At 37.2% G+C, this 23,881-nt stretch overlaps 1 protein-coding gene across 3 annotated transcripts in view; it reads right to left on the bottom strand.

Moving 5' to 3' along the window:
* The window catches only part of LOC110451585 (synaptotagmin-7-like), a 276,219-nt gene that overhangs the window by 43,819 nt on the left and 208,519 nt on the right, over positions 1 to 23,881 (bottom strand). For all 3 annotated transcript variants that reach the window (XM_021499694.1, XM_021499695.1, XM_021499696.1), the window contains one exon: positions 1,089 to 1,464. In XM_021499694.1, coding sequence (XP_021355369.1) covers positions 1,089 to 1,464 — 376 coding nt within the window. The remainder of the gene's footprint in view (positions 1 to 1,088; positions 1,465 to 23,881) is intronic.

Below are 23,881 nucleotides of genomic sequence, written 5' to 3'. Positions count from 1 at the left end.
GTTACCTTGGTGACACTGTACTAGGTTGTTACCATGGTGACACTGTACTAGGTTGTTACCTTGGTGATACTGTACCAGGTTGTTACCTTGGTGACACTATACTAGGTTGTTACCTTGGTGACACTGTACTAGGTTGTTACCTTGGTGACACTATACTAGGTTGTTACCTTGGAGACAATGTACCCATACACAAACATGTTATTTTAGATAAAAAATATTTCTTGATTCATATAAAGGCAATTACTTTCTAGGGGAAGAAATGACATTTAATTTGAAACCAGATGCAAGAAAATGTAATGAACAGGTAACATGTACAAAGATTCATTGAAATTGGTTTTATAGTCTGGGTGGTAGGACAAATATCATTCCACAGTGGGATTGACAGGCAGACAGACACCTTGATTTCCAGTAAATCCATGTTTCGTTTACTCTGTTAGATGGGGGTATAATAAGTGAAATTTAGTGTTCCTTTCATGCAATCTCTATTAAAAGAGACATTGCAATAGGTTGTCACCAAGGAGACACCGAACCAGGGTGTCACTTTTGGACATTTGCAGTAATAGTTACCATGGAAACATGTTACAGAAGAATTACAGCACAGGTTTAGATTCAGAAACATTCCAAATCCAGCTTAAATTCTTTAACAACTCATTCTATCAGCAGTCAATTCTGTTTTAATGCATGATTAAATCTTGGTATTACCTGTGTAAGCCTTACATAATCAGTCAAGGAAGGTTTTAATCAGGTATATAACCTTCCTCTTGAAGATGTTTATATTGGACTCCTGATTCGTAGATATTACGAAGTGTATCCTACCCTAAGCCCCCTTCATGTATATGTGATGGATATATTTTTTCCAGGATTTTCAACAGGTCTCCTTTAAAGTCTTTACATGGCCTCATGATCAGCTCAAAGTTAATGTTTCAGGCATTTTATAGCTGCATAGTAAGTCCCAGCTCCTGTGTGAGAATCCCTTGTACGTATATACATATACATGCATTTTAAATATGACCTTACTTTTTTGAAAAACTTTTATTTCCCAAATCGGAATCTAACTTTGTTTAAAAATTTGTAAAAGTAATGCTTACCTTCAAAAAGAAAACACTCATTCCATCGGGGATTTAAATTCCTCTTTTTGACTTTTGTGACAAGTTTATGTTTTTTATCAGGTAAAAGTAAAATTTTGACATAAGGATCACTTGTTCCGGTAAAGTCCTTAGCAGGCAGTCCGACTCCCTGAAAAACTTTTAAGTTCAACGTCAATGTTTGGAAATCATAACTTAGAGCCACTTGTATTCGTCCTAGCTTGCAGTCCACACCCTCGGTAGGGTCGATGACCGGAGGTCCAGGGTCCTCTTCAGCATCGTCCATTAACATGTTCGCGATGTTGCGCATCCCCTTCCATACGCTGTTGTTTTCATCGTCAGCACTTTGTGATCTCTGCGAGTCCGAATGGCTAAGCATCTGAAACAAACAGAAACACAATCAGAAACAAATAAAAAAATAACTCACTTAAAATCCAAAGATAAGAACTGGGTCTTTCGGCATTCATATAGACCTTGAGAATGACAACAATCAGTATTGAAAAGACATCATCAAATACAGCCAAACATTGTTACGGATATTTTCAACTGTTCTTCAAAACCTGGACAGGAAGTGAACTGGCTGTATTAAAGATCTAGAGCATTTCACAGCATTTGAACCCTGATGTACTAAAAAGGGTNTAATGGGGCAAATGAAATGAGGAGCATTACATTGAGAATTTACTGAAATATGCAGGTAATTGCAAAAAGAAACATACCTGAAAACTTGATTCTTTTATTCTCACCCTTGTACATCATTCCCAAATATTCCTATTTATATCAATTGCTCCCTCAGACAGACACTTGTATGAGGTATTGACTATAGAATGTAACAGAGGTTCTATCTGATTCTTTATCAGTTTGGTCAATACTGAAACCTTTTTTAATTGTATTCTCAATAAAACATCACTCTTGTAATCGGCACTGCTTATAATTACCCCTACAGACACATTTAAACTCCTCCAATTCAAAGGATGAAATTAGTTAATGAAGAAATTTCAGGGGTGAATGACTTAATTCTTTCAAATGCAAATGTCACCACAACAAATAAAATGGAAAAAACTCTCTAGGAACAACTTTGACATTTTGTCAGCAGTTTATAAATGCCTTTTTTTATTAGAGAACAGCACATTTCACGATCTTACTCCTACATGAACGATTCGTCCACAATTAATTCTACCAATACCAAGCATTTACACATTTTATCAAATTACATCAGTTTTAATTACGCCTTTGATGAAAATAGGTGTTGCAGGTAAATATCAACTGGAAACCACACAATTAATACTGTAGATATACCCCTATGTTTCCAATATAGACAGACAACACAAGAGGAATGTTTCCTACTGACAGACAACACAAGAGGAATGTTTCCTATATAGACAGTCAACACATGAGGGATGTTTCCTTCTGACAGACAACACAAGCAGGATGTTTCCAATATAGACAGACAACACAAGAAAGATCTTTTCAATATAAATAGACAACACAAGAGGGATGTTTCCTATATAGACAGACAAAACAAGAGGGATGTTTCCTATATAGACAGTGTTTCCTTCTGACAGACAACACAAGCAGGATGTTTCCAATATAGACAGACAACACAAGAAAGATCTTTTCAATATAAATAGACAACACAAGAGGAATGTTTCCTACTGACAAAAAACACAAGAGGGATGTTTCCTATATAGACAGTGTTTCCTTCTGACAGACAACACAAGCAGGATGTTTCCAATATAGACAGACAACACAAGAAAGATGTTTTCAATATAGATAGACAACACAAGAGGGATGTTTCCTTCTGACAGACAACACAAGCAGGATGTTTCCAATATAGACAGACAACACAAGAGGGATGGTTCCAATATAGACAGAAAACACAAGAGGGATGTTTCCAATATAGACAGACAACACATGAGGGATGTTTACAATATAGACAGACAACACAAGAGGGATGTCTCCGTCTGACAGACAACACAAGAGGGATGTTTCCAATTTAGACAGACAACCCAAGAGGGATGTTTCCTTCTGACAGACAACACATGAGGGATGTTTCCTTCAGACAGACAACACATGAGGGATGTTTCCAATATAGACAGACAACACAAAAGGAATGTTTCCTACTGACAGACAACACAAGAGGAATGTTTCCTATATAGACAGTCAACACATGAGGGACGTTTCTTTCTGAAGGACAACACAAGAGGGATGTTTCCAATTTAGACAGACAACCCAAGAGGGATGTTTCCTTCTGACAGTCAACACATGAGGGATGTTTCCTTCTGCCAGACAACACATGAGGGATGTTTCCAATATAGACAGACAACACATGAGGAATGTTTCCTTCTGACAGACAACACAAGAGGGATGTTTCCAATACAGACAGACAACACAAGAGGGATGTTTCCAATATAGACAGACAACACAAGAAAGATCTTTTCAATATAAATAGACAACACAAGAGGGATGTTTCCTATCTAGACAGACAAAACAAGAGGGATGTTTCCTATATAGACAGTCAACACATGAGGGATGTTTCCTTCTGACAGACAACACAAGCAGGATGTTTCCAATATAGACAGACAACACAAGAGGGATGGTTCCAATATAGACAGAAAACACAAGAGGGATGTTTCCAATATAGACAGACAACACATAAAGGATGTTTTATATGTAAAAGTTTCTGTTTTTACCAAACTTGAGAATGTATATTGTTCTCAAGTAAGAAATTTGAAAGTATCCTCTAAAGAGTGGGAGTAACAAGGCCATCTGTAAAATTGAATAACATAGTTAATTAGTGTATAACTTCTGTATCGCAGAAACGTTATTTGATTTATAGTAAAAAATTAGGTGCTCCACAACCCACTAGAATCCGAGCGACATTTTAATTAATTTTCAATCATCCAAAACCAGCAGCTCGTAGTTAATTCCGGGACACTAATCATGAAAGAGGTTGGAGCTACAGTGACATTTGTGTGTTTGTGAAGGAGTTGACATTTGAAGCTTTCCCCACAGATTAAAGAAACCTCTAGTTGTCTGTGGGTTTACCCATATGTCAAAAAGATTAAAAATATCGCACTTAACCAAGATATGAGACAGCAGAGAAGCCTTTGACCAGGTAATGAGTAGGAAGAAAGAACGCCCCATCACCCACAAACCAAGACGCATGACGTGTTAAATGTTCCCCAGGTGTTCAGTCATTTCCCAGTGCGGGGGAAGAGTTATGGGTAGACACATATAAAGTTTCAGGTTTACGTGAACTGCAGATATATGTCACCGATTTCGGACAATAATGGCAAACTAATTCAGAAATGTGAAATTTGGGAATATAATTCACCCATTCTATTGATTTTGTTTTAATGGCTACTTCATCATTCAATGCCATATATCCCCTTGTACTAATGGCGACTTCAAAAGGGCAAGCACAAATGGATAGGCAATCATCCGCAGATTAAATTTCCACCGATATTCTTTTATGTATGATATTCCCAATCTGGCCGACCAATCAATCAATCGTTGATCGCAGTTTGGCTCCCTGACGGATGATGTATCAATCTCAGACAAATGACTGTATGGTTCCAGTGTCATGGTGAAATCCCGGGACAAAATGTCGTCCTCATGTGTACACTACGCTTATCGTGTAAATACAGAACCAGAGACAGCATTACAAATAAAACGGATTGTACTTCAGGAAGCTTTTATCCGTTATCCTATGTCCTTCAGAATTATCAGTCCCCATCCTGTAGTCCCCGAGCAGTTCAATATATGCCTACGATATCTCCCAGTGTGCAGTACACTCGTATTTATTGAAGATGAAGTATACTTGAGCATCAGGTTTTAGGTATAGGTCAATATTTCATTTTTTATAAATCCAATAAAAGGAAATTGGACCTGTCGTTAGAAATAATTGTGAGAGATTGCAGTGCTTCATGAGACAGCTGATACATCTGGAAATGATGCACGCTATTTTTATACTATTTTAAAAGAACAACTTGTACATATGTCATTCTATTGTAAGTGTAATGTACTGCGTGCGAGTGTGCACCATCTGCAAATATTAACAGTATCTATCCACAACAAAAATCTTTATGGCTATAGTGAAAAAGACACTTTAAATTTCAATTGGTGTACTTTTCTTAATTTTTATTGGTATTTTCTTTTTTAAATTGAAATTGGTATACTATTTCTTAACTTCCATCAGTTTATAATTTTTAAATGCCAGTTGGTATACTCTTGTTTTCAATTTCGATTGGTATGTTATTTTTGAAGTTTTTTATGTTCAGATTTTAAATTTTATTCTTGCCCCATCAAATCTTTAGTTAGCAACTATTGGGACAGTCGCCAAACTTAATGTGACAGAAATACAGGTTTCCTTCCGGTCTCGTTAAAATCTCTCCAAGGTTGTTGATCACCACTTTCATCGTTTTATTGTGCGCTAATGGTGGTTCTAGGCCTACAAGTCCCTTTCATAGCGCAGCGTGGCATAAATCAATGTTGCAAGTCCTCAATGAGGCCTGGGGATGCCACAGCATTGTTGTTGATAGGACCAGGTTCCGTTAATACGCTCGTCAAATACACTATTATTGAAACGTTAATAATGGCGATTGGGAACATGATTAGACTACAAATGCCCAACACTTCTCTCCACAATTTGAATCTTTTACTGCTACAGCTTACTAAAAAGTGCTTTCCTCATCACCGCCATTTCCAGTTTCCAATAAACACCTGAGATTGTCTAGAATCTGTAAACCAGATAGCCATCCCAGTCAATAGTATTGTGTATCAAACAATACAAATTATCGATAATAGCAATGAAGTATAGAAACTTACTTTCAGAATTGTTTTCTGAAATATATTTCTGGGGATCTAAAAAGAAACTGTAAGATTGCTGATGTTAGCAAATTAAACATGTTATCGAAATTTAACAGGTTAGTGCATAGATGAATTGGGCACTTGGAAAATATGCAATAGACAAGAGGCCCAATGGGCCTGAATCGCCCACCTGATATTAATCTTAAATTTGTAATCTTAAAAGTGGACTGAAATACAGCTACAGGCAAAATACCAGTGTTTGATTCAAAATAATCGATTACAAGATTTAAGCATGTGACACATGTGACCTAAAAAGTCAAACAAGGACATTAAGTTGAACAGACTTTATAGCCTTTCATACCAGCATGCTTCAGGCCAAATATCATTACCCTGGACCTTTACATTATTCAGAAGTTGTTTAAAGATTTCAAAATATTTGACCCTGTGACCTTGCAAATGGTTGAAGGTCATTTAGTTGAACAAACTTGGTAGCCCTTCATCCCAGCATGTAACTGGCCAAATATCATCACCCTAGGCCTCTCAGTTATTCAGAGGAAGTTGTTTTAAAGGTTTTAAGCATATTTGACCCCTGTAACCTTGAATATAAGTCAATGTCATTCATGTGAACAAACTTGGTAGCCCTTCATACCAGCATGTTACTGGCCAAATATCTTCACCCAAGGCCTCTTGGTTATTCAGAAAAAGTAGTTAAAAGATTTTAACATATTTGACCCCAGTGACCTTGAAATTTGATGAAGGTCATTTGTTTGAATGAACTTGGTAGCTCTTTATCCCAGCATGCTTCTGGCCAGATATCGTCATCCTAGGCCTTTTGGTTACTGGGAAGAAGTTGTTTAAAGTAAAATGTTGACGCCAGACGGACAACGGAAGCCCCACCATGGCATACGCTCACTTGCCCTCCGGGCAGGTGAGCTAAAAACCATTCACAAAAACTTAAATGAGGACAATCACAAATGAGTGCAATGTTCAAAGTGCGTAAAGTGTTAAAATTAGAAACCTCGAAAATGTGCACGATTACAGTATAAATCTATTTTCTTTTGATGCTTATCTTGTTTTTCTATCCTAAATTTAAAAATGCACATTTTTGTTTGAAGTATTTCCATTGTGGAGTACTATATGTACGAGAATCTGATACACTCTTCAATAAGATAATGTCGTGACTGATTGTTTATTCATGAAATCACAGTGATCGTCTGATGGATAGCAAGCTAATTTTGGTTTAAGTTATAGGCTATTAAACTCCAGCATATAGGGGCACTCATTTGTATAAACATCCAACTCCCCTTCCGACCCTCTCCTGGTTTTGACAGTATAGGAATTAACTTGCACAAAAGACTAAGTGGAAAATTTAAAGAGACTTAATTGAGTATGGATTATGATTTCCACCTAATTCTCAGCTACACCCTCTTATAATGCTGCTTGGAAATGATTCTCATTGTGCTGTTCCAATCTGATCATCTGCGTGCTGCTCCGAACATATCCTCAGTGCTCTGCTCTGAACTCATTGTCAGTGCTCTGCTCTGAACTCATTGTCAGTGTTCTGCTCTGAACTCATTGTCAGTGTTCTGCTCTGAACTAACGGTAAGTGCTCTGCTCTGAACTAACGGTTAGTGCTCTGCTCTGAACTCATTGTCAGTGCTCTGCTCTGAACTCATTGTCAGTGTTCTGCTCTGAACTCATTGTCAGTGTTCTGCTCTGAACTAACGGTTAGTGCTCTGCTCTGAACTAACGGTCAGTGCTCTGCTCTGAACTCATTGTCAGCGTGCAGCTTCAAACTAATTGTTGATGTGCTGCTCCGAGCTGATCGTCAGCCAGCCTGAAACCCACACTTCAGCCAAAACATTAATCTCTGCAGTGGAGCAGTGAAGGTGACACATTTTCTGAGAGCTGGTACTATTTTTTTATGTAGGACTTGACAAAAGAAAGATTAATTCCAGTGCATTATTTCTTAATAATCATTCAAAAGCAAATATCTAGCAGTATTTATAACAATATCGGGGTTGACACGTCTGTAGGAAACTGTCATGGTGAATTCTGGTGTTTCCAGATGATGTAATATCTACGAGCAATTTTAACTGTGCATGCTTCCGACTGACTATAATGTTGTTCTTGTTAACACTGCAAATCTCTGCAATCAATGTTTAAGTGATGGAGTATACAGCCAGGTTCGTATGTGGAGCTTTCATTAAATCAGTAATTTTTTAAGCAGTTTTCCGTATTGATATTCATCCGACTGGAGCTACATTATCGTGTAATAATCTCCCTCAGGTCAACATGTAATCCCCTTACCAGCTGTGCAGTCAGTCGTACACGGACGATACACAACCGTCCATTAGGTCCCCAACCAGATACAATACCAGATGAAATACTTCTTCAATGACAACTTTCAATCATATCACAATTATGGCGGACTATTAAAGCCAGAATGGTTTTTAATTGCTATGCAATATTTTATATCAAAGCAGATTATCCCAACATATCACACGAGCACACGCCTAGTAGATATAGATATAACAGGGAATTGTGCATCGACAATGATTCACTGAACCAACGCCTCAACAGCGATTACTCACTGAGCTCTGTAACAAGCTTTCACAAGATAGGATAACAAGCTGATCGCGGTATAGTGACAGGGAAAACATGTCTCTACTGTGACTCACTGTCTACCATTAATACATCCATCTACCATTAAAATTCATTAAAATATGTTTGATATTTCAGTAGTCATCAACGCCCATACAAGCTTAAAATAAATTGACAGTTGGCTCCTTGCCTTAAGGATCCCTGTTCCACTGGGCTGTGTTTTTGTTCTATATACAGTAGCCTCCCCTTAACTTCCATTTGGAAATAGCTGTAGCTCACTTGGGCCAGGAAACTTCCGTTGACCAGGTAGCTCAATGGGTTCGTGCAATAGTATAACTATCTGAAGTCAGAAGTTTGAAACCCGGTCTAGCCCCGATAATGTTTTGCACTCAAAACACTGTTGTTGATCATATTATGTTTATTTCATCTTTAATATTTCTCATAGGTTTTGTTTTCCCTTTAGAAATGATTTATTAAAGCCATAGTCATGCCAAAAACAGTTTCCAATACTTGGTTGCCCTGGTACAGTTTCTCAGGCAGTGGGACGAGAATCCTTAAAGAACAGTCACGAGAGTTTTATGCGACACATTGTCCAGTCATCACAGTACTTCTTCCTAAAATGAAGTTTCATAAAAAATTACAGCCTTTCAGAGGGTGTGTGACCTTGACCTTAAATACAAGGCATGTCGCAGCTGTGTGATATAGCCATCAATGACCATTCATTAAAAAATATTCAGCCATTAAAAATACAGCCCCGACATGAATGACACCTTTGACCTCTACTGTGACCTAGCTTATCCTTAACTGATCTAACAGTTGTTATGTAACATGTACATTGTCTAGTATTTGTAACGACTAAAAGCTCACGAAGTTCACAAGCACCAAACCTGCATTTATTTGTATTTGTCACACATTCACAAGCAACTAGAGCTTGTACTTTGTATTTGTCACACATTCACAAGCAACTAGAGCTTGTACTTTTGTATTTTCAATAAGTATACCAATACCCAGCCTGTATTTTTCATATTTGAAACAAGTTCACCAGCACCAAACTTCCATACAAGCTATAAGTATGTGTTACTCCACAGTCTCAACCAGCTTTCAAACTTTCGTCATCAGGTGAAACTAGGTTTTGAATACCGATCAATCCATACATGATATGGCTCCAACCTGTTACACAGAGTGTCCCACAAACATTCTATAGGTAGTATCATAATACAATATATAACTCTTAGCCAATATATATACCTCTCCCATGGTCACAGTGAGTTTTTTATCGCCTAGAAACATGAGCAGCCATCCCAGCTGTCCGTTCAGAATCTAAGGTGTACGGTGAGGTTTTTATTGAGGCTATGTTTCAATACCAAACATGCATATTTGTTAACTTGAAACAAATTCACTAGCTTGTTTAGAAACATCTGTATTTGATGTCATAAGCATAGAAATGAAATGCCTTAAGTCTTATTTCACGATCTGTATTGTATATAGTAGATATCTATCTTCCTTTGTAAAATCTCTCGGGCAAAAAATCGACCCAGTACATAACAAAGATAAATACAGCTGTACAAATAATTAATTTCTAATGCAGTACAACAACAAAAGACAATATCAGAAATATAGATCTTAATCCCACATACCTATACAGTTCAAAAAACACATTTTTTTTTTTTTTTTAATTAAACTTATCCTTTATAAAAAATGAAATAGATTGCCCTAATTTTAATTGAACAGTGACCTGTGTAAACATTGTTTACCTCTAAGATTATGACTTCAGATTTAAGTAAGATTTTATCAGATCACAGTTACCAATGGAGCAATGTGCTATAAACCTAAACATTACGTTAATGATTTTTTTTGGTGACTTTAAAAAAATTGTTGTCTTCATCTCTTGTGTTAAAAGTTTCAATCGTCATCAATCAAGAGTCTTATGTACATAATCATGTAGTATTGATATATCAAATGACTTTGTGTGGGTATTAAGATTTTGTGGGACCATGGTACCTCCAAGTCTACTGCTCAGAACATTAATCATGTCGATAACAAGGGGATGACAATATATAGAGAATTTTTTCTGACAGAAATTGATGTCATTATTCCATGAGAAAAATACACAGAAAAACATCTGTCTTACAAAGATATGTTTCTAATATACACGGATCAGCTGTTACCACGCATACGCAATATCTTTTTGTGAGAGACATGTAATTATAGTTACGAAAAATGCAATGAAGTTAAGTTTTCAACTTGTCCGTCTAAAACAGTGTTCAACTTCTCTGTCTGAAGCAGCGTTCAACTTCTCTGTCTGAAACAGTGTTCAATTTCTCTGTCTGAAGCAGTGTCCACTTTCTCTGTCTGAAGCAGTGTCCACTTTCTCTGTCTGAAGCAGTATCTAACTTATCTGTCGGAAGCATGTGTCATATTTCTGCCTAAAGCAGTGTCCAACTTCTCTGATTGAAGCAGTGTGTATCATTACCTACAACTTGAAAATGAATGAATTATTTTTCTGGAGGTTTGACCAGTGCATCACTTCTCCCATACATCGTTTCAGCTGCTATGCAAATGCAGCTTACAGAGTGGTATTTGGCAGGCCAATCATTGGTCTTTTGTTTTCAAATGCACATATATTTGTAAATTGAACTGAACCAGTGAATCCCCACCAAATACTGAACCAAGCAACTGAACCAGTGGATCCCCACCAAATACTGAACCAGTGGATCACCACCAAATACTGAACCAATCCCCTGAACCAGTGGATCCCCTCCAAATACTGCACCAGTGGATCCCCACCAAATACTAAACCAGTCGATCTCCACCAAATACTGAACCAGTGAATCCCCACCAAATACTGCACCATTGGATCCCCACCAAATACTAAACCAGTGGATCTCCCCCAAATACTGAACCAGTGGATCACCACCAAATACTGAACCAATCACCTGAACCAATGGATCCCCACCAAATACTAAACCAGTGGATCTCCCCCAAATACTGAACCAGTGGATCACCACCAAATACTGAACCAAGTAACTGAACCAGTGGATCCCCCCCAAATACTGAACCAGTGGATCACCACCAAATACTGAACCAATGGATCCCCACCAAATACTAAACCAGTGGATCTCCCCCAAATACTGAACCAGTGGATCCTCACCAAATACTGAACCAGTGGTTCCCCACCAAATACTGAACTAAGCACCTGACCCAGTGGATCCCCACCAAATACAGAACAAAGAACCTGAACCAGTGGATCCCCACCAAATACTAAACCAGTGGATCTCCACCAAATACTGAACCAGTGGATCCCCACCAAATACTGAACCATTGGATCCCCACCAAATACTGAACCAAGCACCTGAACCCGTGGATCCCCACCAAATCCTGAACCATTGGATCCCCACCAAATAATGAACCAAGCACCTGAACCAGGGGATCCCCACCAAATACTGAACCAGTGGATCACCACCAAATACTGAACCAAGCACCTGAACCAGTGGATCCCCACCAAATACTGAACCAAGCACCTGCAAGTCATGTAAAGGCAGCAAAAACACGCTGTCACATCTATTGACAGTACACAGGGTTTCTGTCCTACTTTCCTTTATTGTTAAGACGAAATTATAGACAAACAGCGTTTCAGGGCGTCATTAAGCAGGCTGTGCCATGTCAGGTTCCCCAGTATAATCAGCCCCCTTCTCCAGATTTACTCCCTGATTAGAAGCTATTCCGTCTTCCTCCCAGTCACAGAAACACCGGTGTCAATACCATACATTACATACTCTTTGGAAACTTATGTAGGTCCCTGTTCAATCGGCTTCGTGTATTCAGGACTGTTGTATATATGTAGGCCAAGTAATTTGCTGCCTGCTTTTAATGGTATGTTTTTTTTGGCTTCTTAAATCACACAACCTTACCTAGAACACACAGTAATCTGGCTCTGACTGCTAAAATTACCAACCTCTGAAACCTCTCGATCCTCTCGTTAGAAAGATGTGAGCAGGAGCCCAAGACATCTAAATCAAACAAACATATACACATTACGGTTTTTATCTAAGTTTTTACTTACTCCGCTAAACAATGTACTGTCACTTTATTCTCAAGTCTGATCAATGCTGGTATCTATATCAGCTTTTGTTGGTTATAAAGCCCCACCATATGTACAACATTTGATGTTTTTTCTATGACAAAATCTTTTTGACTAGAAGATGACACTAGGTAATTATGGTATTTCATCACACCGACTTCTAGCTGTGTTAAATTCAAAAGTGTATGAGAATGAATTATTGCTGCCAACAGCTCATCTGTATTTGGCCGGCTCCAACATTCACATAAACACTTAAGGGAGAGAAGTGGGTAGCACATCTGACTATATTGCTTCAGGAAAGATAAATGTTAACAATTGGATAACAGACCAGCAGGACGGGACTGCCTCCTGAAGCAGGGCCAATGTTGAATGATGGCAAGAGAGGAAGACAATCATCATATCTGAACTCAGAGCTTTCTACAAATTAGCTTGTACATATAATGGAATTTTGCATCAAATAACATTTTACCTTAAAGATGATGTTTCCAAAGATTTTAACCGGTTGGCCGATATTAAGGAGGCTCCACCCTTTCGCAATTAGCCATCAGAATTCAATGAAAGTTTCACATGATGGTTATGTCACTATGAAGAGATGATTTTATGAAAATCTAAGGATTCCGATAACTTGGGGATTTTTTGGTAAAAAATATTGTAAAATTGATTTTTTTGTCAAATTCAACACTTTGGCATTTTTTGAGCGTGTGGCATTGTTCAAAACTATTACAACAATAAAATTGAACCAACTACACACAAAGTTTTTATTATTAATTTATTTTACATTTTATAATTATTTTGATCCTGATGAGAGTTGTCTACCTTGAAAAAAATCGGAACTTTTTGCAGACGGATAGAATTTATACAATGACACTTATTTTATTTAATATACCAAAAACGACGGAAATAAAATTACTTTATTTATTTGTCAATTTACTGTTCTTTTATGGAACAAAATTACCCTCAATCATGTACATTTTGGACATCATTCCATAGCCTGCTTACGCATGGTATATAACATGTCAGGTACATATGTAACCATAGGCTATCGCATGGTATGCTGTTATTATGTGCATGCACTTGCATTTTATAGGGATCTTGATATTTTACAAACCACTATTTTCACAGAGTTATTGTAATTGCATTTGTGAACCGATTTATCTGACAGAGCGGAACTTGCTCGACAAGAAAAGTTGTAGCGACCAAGAGCTTGTGAACTACTGTTAGCAGGTGAGGTCGGTAAACAAAACACATCAGTCTGCACTCCATGCGTCTCATATACGACCTTCTCAAAGTCGTCTGATCGTATGTCAGTGTTTTCCTGTGAGTTAATTAATGTCTTTGTATCAAAAGCGTTATTTCTGAAGTACGTGTGATTACACATTTCCAAGTTAAGTCTCGATATTGGGTGTTGACATATCACGTCACGCATGTGTACTACTGTTTACCCGGTGCTACTATAATTTACACTACGGTAATGGAATGCCCGATACGCAATAGGGAAATGACGACACGAAAATCCGACAAGAAAAACATGTGTATTACGAAGGGTGGAAACTCCTTAACAGAGTTTGTTGCATGGAAATAATTAACCGATCAGAAGGCACTATACATCTTATAGGATGTGATTTTGCTGAATTTTTAACTTGACCTCAGTTAGAACTTCTTAAATGGAACCAGTCAGCATGCAGCAAACTCATTTACCCCTGATGACATATTTGTACACTTCCAATTCAGAGATTCGAATAGTTCATAATGAAATTTCAGGGGTGAATGAGTTAACAACATAATGAATTTATAGAACTTCCAACTTGACCTCATGCAGTCTTGCTAATTTAAGCCATTTTTGCTGACCACATTCTGCGAAAAATGTTTATGGCAGCTTTCATGTTAAAACATGGTACTGATAAAAGGAACCCATTAGTATTGTGCCCTTTTGGCATTTCATGCGTCGGAGACAAAAAGGGAGGAAAGAAAGCCAGCCCAATAAATGTTAGATCAATAAACTTTTAAAAAGAGGTAAACTTTGAGAAGAAGATTCAAGGCATGGTTGGACTACAAAATACTTATAGAACATTTAATTACACAGGGAAAGGGGAAAGGAGAGGAAGTTCATGCGAGAAGCACGAAATCATGGATAGAGTTCATCACCACACTGCAATGATAAACAGAGGGGAGAGGGAGAGATTTTACAGGGTTTCAGGTACAGTATATAACACAGAAGGTGAGTATTGATAGGTCTGCCGGCCACATTCAACAGAGCATTCAGCATAGATCTGCAGCGTTGGAGGAGGTATACTCCCCAATACTGATATGTTAAAGAAAAATCAAGATTAATGAGAGAAGCTGGCATCTTATCAACTTACCCCCCAATTACACTGACACCAACTCTACCTGCAGCTCACCATCAGTGTATAGGACTATAGTCCCAGAAGTGTAGCTAAATGTCAGCCACCACTGTCTCCATACTTTAACCCTGTGGTCAGTTACATAGTGCAATTCAGGCGGTCCCTTTAACACCATCATCAACAAACATAACTCTGACCTGATTACTCCGTTGAGTGCGCCGGTCGCAATAAAATCGGGAAATGTTTTACGACCCTTGATTAGTTACTTACAAAATATTATTTGTTACTATTTTATGAATCGAGAATATGATATACCGTAAAAACCCATGTAATTTGCGCACCTGTGTAATTTGCGCAGGTACTTTTTGAGGCTGAAAATCGGGGAAAAAGCTTCTACTCAAATATTTTGCGCACCCAAAAAATCAGGAAAAAAAACGATGTTCATGCTCCGAAAATCGATCTCTGAATTATTTATTTTTAAATATATTTCTATGATTTTTTTTTCATTGATGTAAAATGATATTTAAAACCATGAAGAAACTACGTAAAATGTGTATTTTGTTGCTTGTTTTCTTTGAATTATCTGATCACACATGACACACACGTGTGCGCATATCGGCATACATCAATTCATTTTAGCAATATTTTACATAAAACATTTACTTGCTTACAAAAACATATCAATTAATAAGTAATTCGATGTTTAGTAACCGCTGGTGCATATCTCCTGGTGAAAGACATAATTAGATACCTTTTATTGACCATAATTACGATCAGTGAGAAGGGCTCATCATGGCGGCTTGGGTTACGTCACTTCAAACCAGGTCATGTCACGTCCATGGTTTGGCGATATTTTTTTACAAATTACAATGCAGTAATGAGCTAACACTATCTCTGTGATTACCCGTTAACAATAGCTCTACTAATTGAAATGATTTGCAGTCGCGATCGACGGACCGTGTTGTTGTTTTTTTCACTCACCAACACGTGGCGTGAATTACGAAGCCCTACTGCATTGTCATAACTACAGACTGATTTGACTGATAAGGGATTATAAAAAATATGTTTATACTAGAAGCGTGGACAATCAATACATCCTCTTCAAATCTACTCCAAGGAAAAAAATAGTTAACGCAGACTATTTTTACGATGCTTCATTTAATAAATATTGAAATAATTCACGAGGTTATTATCAATCACGTGTTTACGTAATGTTAGACGCGAGATCAACATGAAAGTGAGCCGGAAAAAAACCATGCTATACGTATACGCATAGGCGATTTGAAAAAACCTTACAGAACTTACATAGAACAGAGCTTAAATTGAACAACTACATTTTCGTAATAGTATGGGGAAACGCACCGAGATGTCGAAACGTAATGTCGTAAGTTGATCGGCAATTCTCTGGCATAGGAATTTGGCTAAGCTTTTTTTGTTAACGGTTACCCATTTATTAATACTTTTAACATAAACTCACATAACAACACATTATGTATCTTTTATTAATGTTTGACATAAATAAATTTGTTGAACGTTATTTGTCTTAGAGTTCCGTGTACCAAGGGACATAATCCAAGATGGCGATCTCTCAGAATCGTCGATCTTTTCCTGAAAAAAACTTGAAATTTTCTATACCTGTGTATTTTACGCACCCCCCACTTTGGGTATTAAATTTCTGAAAAAAAAGTGCACAAATTACATGGGTTTTTACGGTATATATAAATTAAAAACAAATGAATTATTAACGAAAGTTGCGGAGTCTTTTCAATTTTGTATGGGAAATAGTGTGTGACGTCAGCTGTTATCTTTGTGCTGTTCTAGATATTGACCTGACCTGACGGTAATAAGCGGGAAATTTGAAAGTTGGAAAAGACATAAATTATTTTTTGCGAATTCTCATTACGAAAATATGAATATATATTTATATAACGCGCACCATTCAGTTTGTCTGTGACACATGTGGCAGTTATACCAGTTGGTCTGCCACATCTATGCAGTTTATTGCTTTTCATGGATTTTGTCTGGGGGGGGGAAAAAAGTCACTTTGAGACCCTATAAATTATTTGCTGTTTTTATTGCCTTTTTTAAGCCTCATTTTTTTTCTTTATTTCTTAATCATTATTTTTTAATGTCAATGCTACACAGATAAGCCATGTTTAGGTATGCTCTGATGCTGTATGGGATCAAGAAAACAATATCAGCTTTACCCATCTCTAATTTACTAGTTTATAGCCAATACTCCTCCTTTTTATGACCTTTCTGTTTCAAACGACTTTTATATTGTCAGAAAGTGTCAATAGCCTGACTATGGTAACATACATTTGACAATATTATATACATGTTGATTTTTTGGTTTGTTTTTTATTATACCACAATGTTTAATTTCCGTAGAATTTGGTTTTATGTTTACCTTGCATTTCGAGAACCAGCGTGTTGTTAATAAATATATATATTATTACTTTTAAAGAGTCTCATTGCTTAGCAAGATAAATACAAAGTGAAAGTTATGTCAAATGAAATCCGTGAAACAAACACACTACAGGCAGTCACATAAAATCTACCTTCATATAAATTACATCCATTTTGATGTTTCTGCACTAGGAATATTGGTTCTTGGGTTGTTCCTGCCATGTTCACTCAAAGATAAATAGCAGATTTATATGAAATTTCATCTTGGGTAGTTGTGTTCCCCTTGTTTTGCTATAAACAAGAGATCAGAGTCCCCAGTGTCAAAGATCAAAGCTTGTAAGCGAGAATAGCTTGAACGCAGCAAGTAAACACATAAATCTATCATACAGTATAATTATTTTTCAAAAATATTGAAATTCCAAAAATTCAATTACAAGTACATGTACAGGAATTCAAATGATTAATATTAACTCTATGTATTATCAATATCAAAAAGTCCTATTTTCAAAATTTGTGTTTTAAAAATTGTGACTTACCAACTTGTTAAGGTTGGTTAATATAATCTTTATTGCATTATACAAGTTTTGTCATTTCCCTCATTTCCCTTAAAATGTTTAACTCAATCACCCCTGAAGACACATTTGAACTCTTCCAATTCAAAGATTGGAATAGTTCATTATGAAATTTCAGGGGTAAATGAGTTAATCCACATTATAATTGAATTGATTCCTGGTAACATAAATGCTGAAGCAGTCTGCTTTCAAATTTTTCAAATGTGTCATACATTTTCTACAAAAGTTCAAATCAGCATTCCTAAAGCAATAACATTGTTTCCTTAGAACGGAACTCTTTTAGAAATTACATACGTTACATTAAGGAAGCATATATCCTTAAGGTAATGAGTTTGCACAGCATGGCCCACGCAGAAGGTATAATAACAACAGTATAGCTAGGAAAGTAATGCCATCTTAGCTTCTCATCTTGGTAGCTTGATGTTTTGGTTCCCTTGAAATAGCTTTAGCGACTACCAATTATAGTAACGGTGTCCCTTGGGAGACCAAACTTCCCAGGCCGTCATCACCTCTATATAGATTGGAATTGACAGTTATAATGCCCCTCGCTCCTTAACACTACCTCATAATGTTATCTCTTTTCGAAATTGGAACAAATTCTTTCTCCAAAAAGAAGATGAATGTCCTTGCTTCTTAAAAGGAAAATCCAAGTAATACTAGAACAATTTTACATATGGTTTGATGTATATTTCATAGATGTAAATGGCAAATTTCTTTTAAAGAAGAGTTACGAAATCATGCATGCTACACCTTTAACCATGGTATTGATCGAAATGTATCCCCTCTTTGAACCCCCTTTTCTGGAAATGACCATAACTAATTTGCCTTATAAGTAGTGTCCAGTTGATTTAGTGGGGCCAGACACTCCCTTTGTTATGTTGGGGGCTTGGATGATGTAGCCACAAATTGCTATTAGAAATTGGTAAACAGCAATAATGCAGAGCTACAGTGCCACGTCCACTAAGGCTATAGATCTGTGTAAACATACAATTAAGACAGCTACTAATCACACACCTAAAACCTCCAAATATTGCTTATAACTTAAACCAATCAATGATCTCCGTCTAAATGAATTTAGCCAATCGATGAGTCCCATCTTGAACCAATATGCTGTCTAATTATACTTTGTACTTTAACTTTGAGCCAACTAATGAAGTGACGGATCTTAAACTTTGTCATTTATACCTCTGAGTATGTTTTTTCTGATATTTAATCAAGGTATGTGATGAAGGCGTACTTCCTCTACAATATCCCATGGTCTGTATAATTAAAATGCTCAGCTGTCAACACAGATCATTCTTATGCTTCGGTGTGATGACATGGTTCTAAAGCTTCTGTCAGATGCTGAATGAGTTCTGACAAGCCCGGTGTGATAACATGGTTCTAAAGCTTCTGTCGGGTGCTGAATGAGTTCTGACAAACCCGGTGTAATAACATGGTTCTAAAGCTTCTGTTAGATGCTGAATGAGTTCTGACAAACCCTGTGTGATAACATGGTTCTAAAGCTTCTGTTAGCTGCTGAATAAGTTCTGACAAACCCGGTGTAATAACGTGGTTCTAAAGCTTCTGTTAGATGCTGAATGAGTTCTGACAAACCCTGTGTGATAACATGGTTCTAAAGCTTCTGTTAGATGCTGAATGAGTTCTGACAAACCCGGTTTGATAACATGGTTCTAAAGCTTCCGTCAGATGCTGAATGAGTTCTGACAAACATGGTGTGGTAACATAGGGTTCTAAAGCTTCTGTCAGATGCTGAATGAGATCTGACAAACCCGGTGTGATAACATGGTTCTAAAGCTTCTGTTAGCTGCTGAATAAGTTCTGACAAACCCGGTGTAATAACATGGTTCTAAAGCTTCTGTTAGATACTGAATAAGTTCTGACAAAACTGGTGTGATAACATGGTTCTAAAGCTTCCTTCAGATGCTGAATGAGTTCTGACAAACCCTGTGTGATAACATGGTTCTAAAGCTTCTGTTAGATACTGAATAAGTTCTGACAAACCTGGTGTGATAACATGGTTCTAAAGCTTCCATCAGATGCTGAATGAGTTCTGACAAACCCTGTGTGATAACATGGTTCTAAAGCTTCTGTCGGGTGCTGAATGAGTTCTCACAAACCTGGTGTGATAACATGGTTCTAAAGCTTCTGTTAGATCCTGAATGAGTTCTGACAAACCCGGTGCGATAACATGGTTCTAAAGCTTCTGTCAGACTCTGAATGAGTTCTGACAAACCTGGTGGCATGGTCTATTACTGGTCTTATAACTAACATGGTTCTAAAGCTTCTGTCAGACTCTGAATGAGTTCTGACAAACCTGGTGGCATGGTCTATTACTGGTCTTATAACTAACATGGTTCTAAAGCTTCTGTCAGACTCTGAATGAGTTCTGACAAACCTGGTGGCATGGTCTATTACTGGTCTTATAACTAACATGGTTCTAAAGCTTCTGTCAGACTCTGAATGAGTTCTGACAAACCTGGTGGCATGGTCTATTACTGGTCTTATAACTAACATGGTTCTAAAGCTTCTGTCAGACTCTGAATGAGTTCTGACAAACCTGGTGGGGTAACATATGGTTCTAAAGCTTCTGTCAGATGCTGAATGGGTTCTGACAAACCCGGTGTGATAACATAGTTCTAAAGCTTCTGTCAGATGCTGAATGGGTTCTGACAAACCCGGTGTGATAACATGGATCTAAAGCTTCTGTCAGATGCTGAATGGGTTCTGACAAACCCGGTGTGATAACATGGATCTAAAGCTTCTGTCAGATGCTGAATGGGTTCTGACAAACCCGGTGTGATAACATAGTTCTAAAGCTTCTGTCAGATGCTGAATGGGTTCTGACAAACCCGGTGTGATAACATGATTCTAAAGCTTGTCAGATGCTGAATGAGTTCTGACAACCCCGGTGTGATAACATGGTTCTAAAGCTTCTGCTAGATCCTGAATGAGTTCTGACAAACCCGGTGTAATAACATGGTTCTAAAGCTTCTGTTAGATGCTGAATGAGTTCTGACAAACCCGGTGGGATAACATGGTTCTAAAGCTTCCGTCAGATGCTGAATGAGTTCTGACAAACCCTGTGTGATAACATGGTTCTAAAGCTTCTGTTAGATACTGAATAAGTTCTGACAAAACTGGTGTGATAACATGGTTCTAAAGCTTCTGTCGGGGGCTGAATGAGTTCTGACAAACCCGGTGGGATAACATGGTTCTAAAGCTTCCGTCAGATGCTGAATGAGTTCTGACAAACCTGGTGTGGTAACATATGGTTCTAAAGCTTCTGTCAGATGCTGAATGAGTTCTGACAAACCTGGTGTGATAACATGGTTCTAAAGCTTCTGTCAGACTCTGAATGAGTTCTGACAAACCTGGTGGCATGGTCTATTACTGGTCTTATAACATTTTGTATGAAGCAGAAATAATTATTTTGTTACACATGAAATTACAGTAAATGTTCTAAGATGCAACCCCAACTTTCTACCAGAGATTCTTGTTCCATACTCTGTCTCTGCAGAACATCCATTCTGTTTCATTTGCTTACCTTAAAAAACAAATCTACAGAATATCTATTTACTTGAAATTCTAAAGAGAGAGAAAAAAACATTATACTATTTGAAATATTCTCCATTGAAATCCAACTACCAGTCACATTTAGTGGCATCTAAATGCAGTCCTAATTACCATGGTTACATATGAGCATGACTTGTATTGAGTGACACAGTATGTTAAACCAGCGGCATTAAACTCCTTTTCCCAATGACAAGAAACCCAATGGGTCTGAATTGCTAAAAGAGTGAATGTATTAAAACGGGTTAATTAAACAACAGGCCAAATATCACCACCAAGGGCCTATCGGTTATCAAGAAGAAAATGTTGTTTTAAAAAATTGATTCCTGTGACCTTGAAAGTTGGTTAAGGTTATTTATTTGCTTCTGGCCAAATATCATTTCCCTGGGCCTTTTGGTTATTCAGAAGAAATTCTTTGACCCCAGTGACCATTAAAGTGGGTCAAGGTCAATGCAGCTCTTCATCCCAGCATGCTACTGGCCAAATATCATCACCCTGGGTCTTTTGATTATTCAGAAGAAGTTGTTTGAAGATGTTTTTTTAAACATTCAAGCCCAGTGACCTTGAAATGCTATGTGAGCTATAAGAAACAGTCATGGATTCCCTAAACAGGAGCAAGGAATACATCACATAACACACAATCTATTGAAGACCAGGGCCAAAGGTTTACATAACCTGCATATCTTGTCTTTAGTTTTGTAAAACATTGTCAGAGCAGGCACACCATATAATCTCCAGATTATCAATTTTTCATTATACATGTACCAGAACCAGAATAAAATCAAAGAAAGATCCCATTATGTCATCAATGTTCTACGCCTTCATGTCATCTCTCTTTTCAAGATTAGGAGCTTAACAAATTCCAGATAAACAGGAAGTGATCTTTAATCCCTGAAGACCACAAAAGGCAGGGAGTGACCTAATTAAAACTGAATTTCCTTTTAAGAATTTAAATAATTAAAATAATATCATTTTGATAATGATACTGCTTCTTTATAATCAGACGGAGCATATCAGTTCGACCAGTATTTATTCCATTACAATCTTATCTTTTAGATGTTTTCAAATTACATGAGTTCAGAGAATCATACTTTTCGAATTTATTTTATGATTTATTTTTTCATCTTTAAAAAATTCATTACCCGAGACAACAGGTAAGTACAGGTATCATGGGGGGAAGTTCTAAAACGTTTTTCAAATGCAATTTTTAACATATTTATTATTGGCAAGTTAATGGACACAATTTCCAGTACACTCATTACATTACCATTTTAAATAACATATCTGCAAGAGTTAACGTTTGTTTATGAGTGTGTTACGATGGTCACGAACGCAAATAAATCGACACCAAGATTATATGTTTTAAATTTACAGCCAATAATTTTCAGCCTAACTGTCAATACTTTTATGACATAATAATATTGTTTGTAATGAAATGACCTTGTGAGTTATTTATAGACTACGATCAATGACCTCCGATACTTACTAATTTAAGTACCCAACCACGCTTTGCCCCAGAGAAATTTCTGGCCTCGGTTTTGATCTTTTATACATCGTGTTGCCATTGTTTCGGTAACCAGATGAGCAACATGAGTACCGACGTGACATAGCGTCAGGACGGCTCACTCGTAACTCACTTTTTATTCATGGTTTATGACAATGTTTTGATTGGTTGTACTCCCTGTGGAGGACGGAGTAAGGAGGTAACGGATGCAGATAGGCAAATCAGGAGGAATTTGTACCGAACAAGAGGGCCATCATTATATTTGATGAACTTCAAACGCTTTTCTAAGCAATTATTCAAAAATATGAAGACTTACGTTTGCTGTTTGTGTCACCGTAATGCATTCTTAAGATATGTCAGTAAAAACAGTAAAAATGATCAAATAAGATTTTTTTAATGCATTTCATCTTCAAATGAAATCTTAAATCAATGTCTGAATACTTGAAAGGTTTTTGAGCCACAACTTTCAGTCAATGTTCCCATGGTGATTAATTTCAAACCAAAATTTATTTAAATGTTTATCAGTTGAAAACTGACATTGCAAGATAAGAACCACCAGCAGGTTTTCCTAAATGTTGAAACAGAATTTCTTTACCAACATGACAGTATAAAAACATGTATAGCTGACAAACATTATTGTTACCCTTCTACTCATGTCTTGCAACCGGTCTTTAGATAAGGTTCTCATGTCAACTATTAAAGAAACAGTTCCTGGCTCAACTTCAATCAAATACAGATTGTCTGGGCTTTATCTGTGTTCTCAGCGAGATGTAACATCTGTTTGTTTCGCCTGTCCATGGCCTGGAGCAGCTGTTATCTCCGAGATGTGACTGAAGCGGACTATCAGTCATACCTAGTTCTCAGATCTGTTTCATGTTCTTTACACAGACACATTTCCTAAA

Source organism: Mizuhopecten yessoensis, unplaced genomic scaffold, assembly GCF_002113885.1.
Source record: "Mizuhopecten yessoensis strain PY_sf001 unplaced genomic scaffold, ASM211388v2 scaffold6135_1, whole genome shotgun sequence".
Lineage (NCBI taxonomy): Eukaryota > Metazoa > Mollusca > Bivalvia > Pectinida > Pectinidae > Mizuhopecten > Mizuhopecten yessoensis.
The sequence above is the reverse complement of the archived record's forward strand: the minus strand, read 5'-3'. Positions and strand labels throughout refer to the sequence as shown.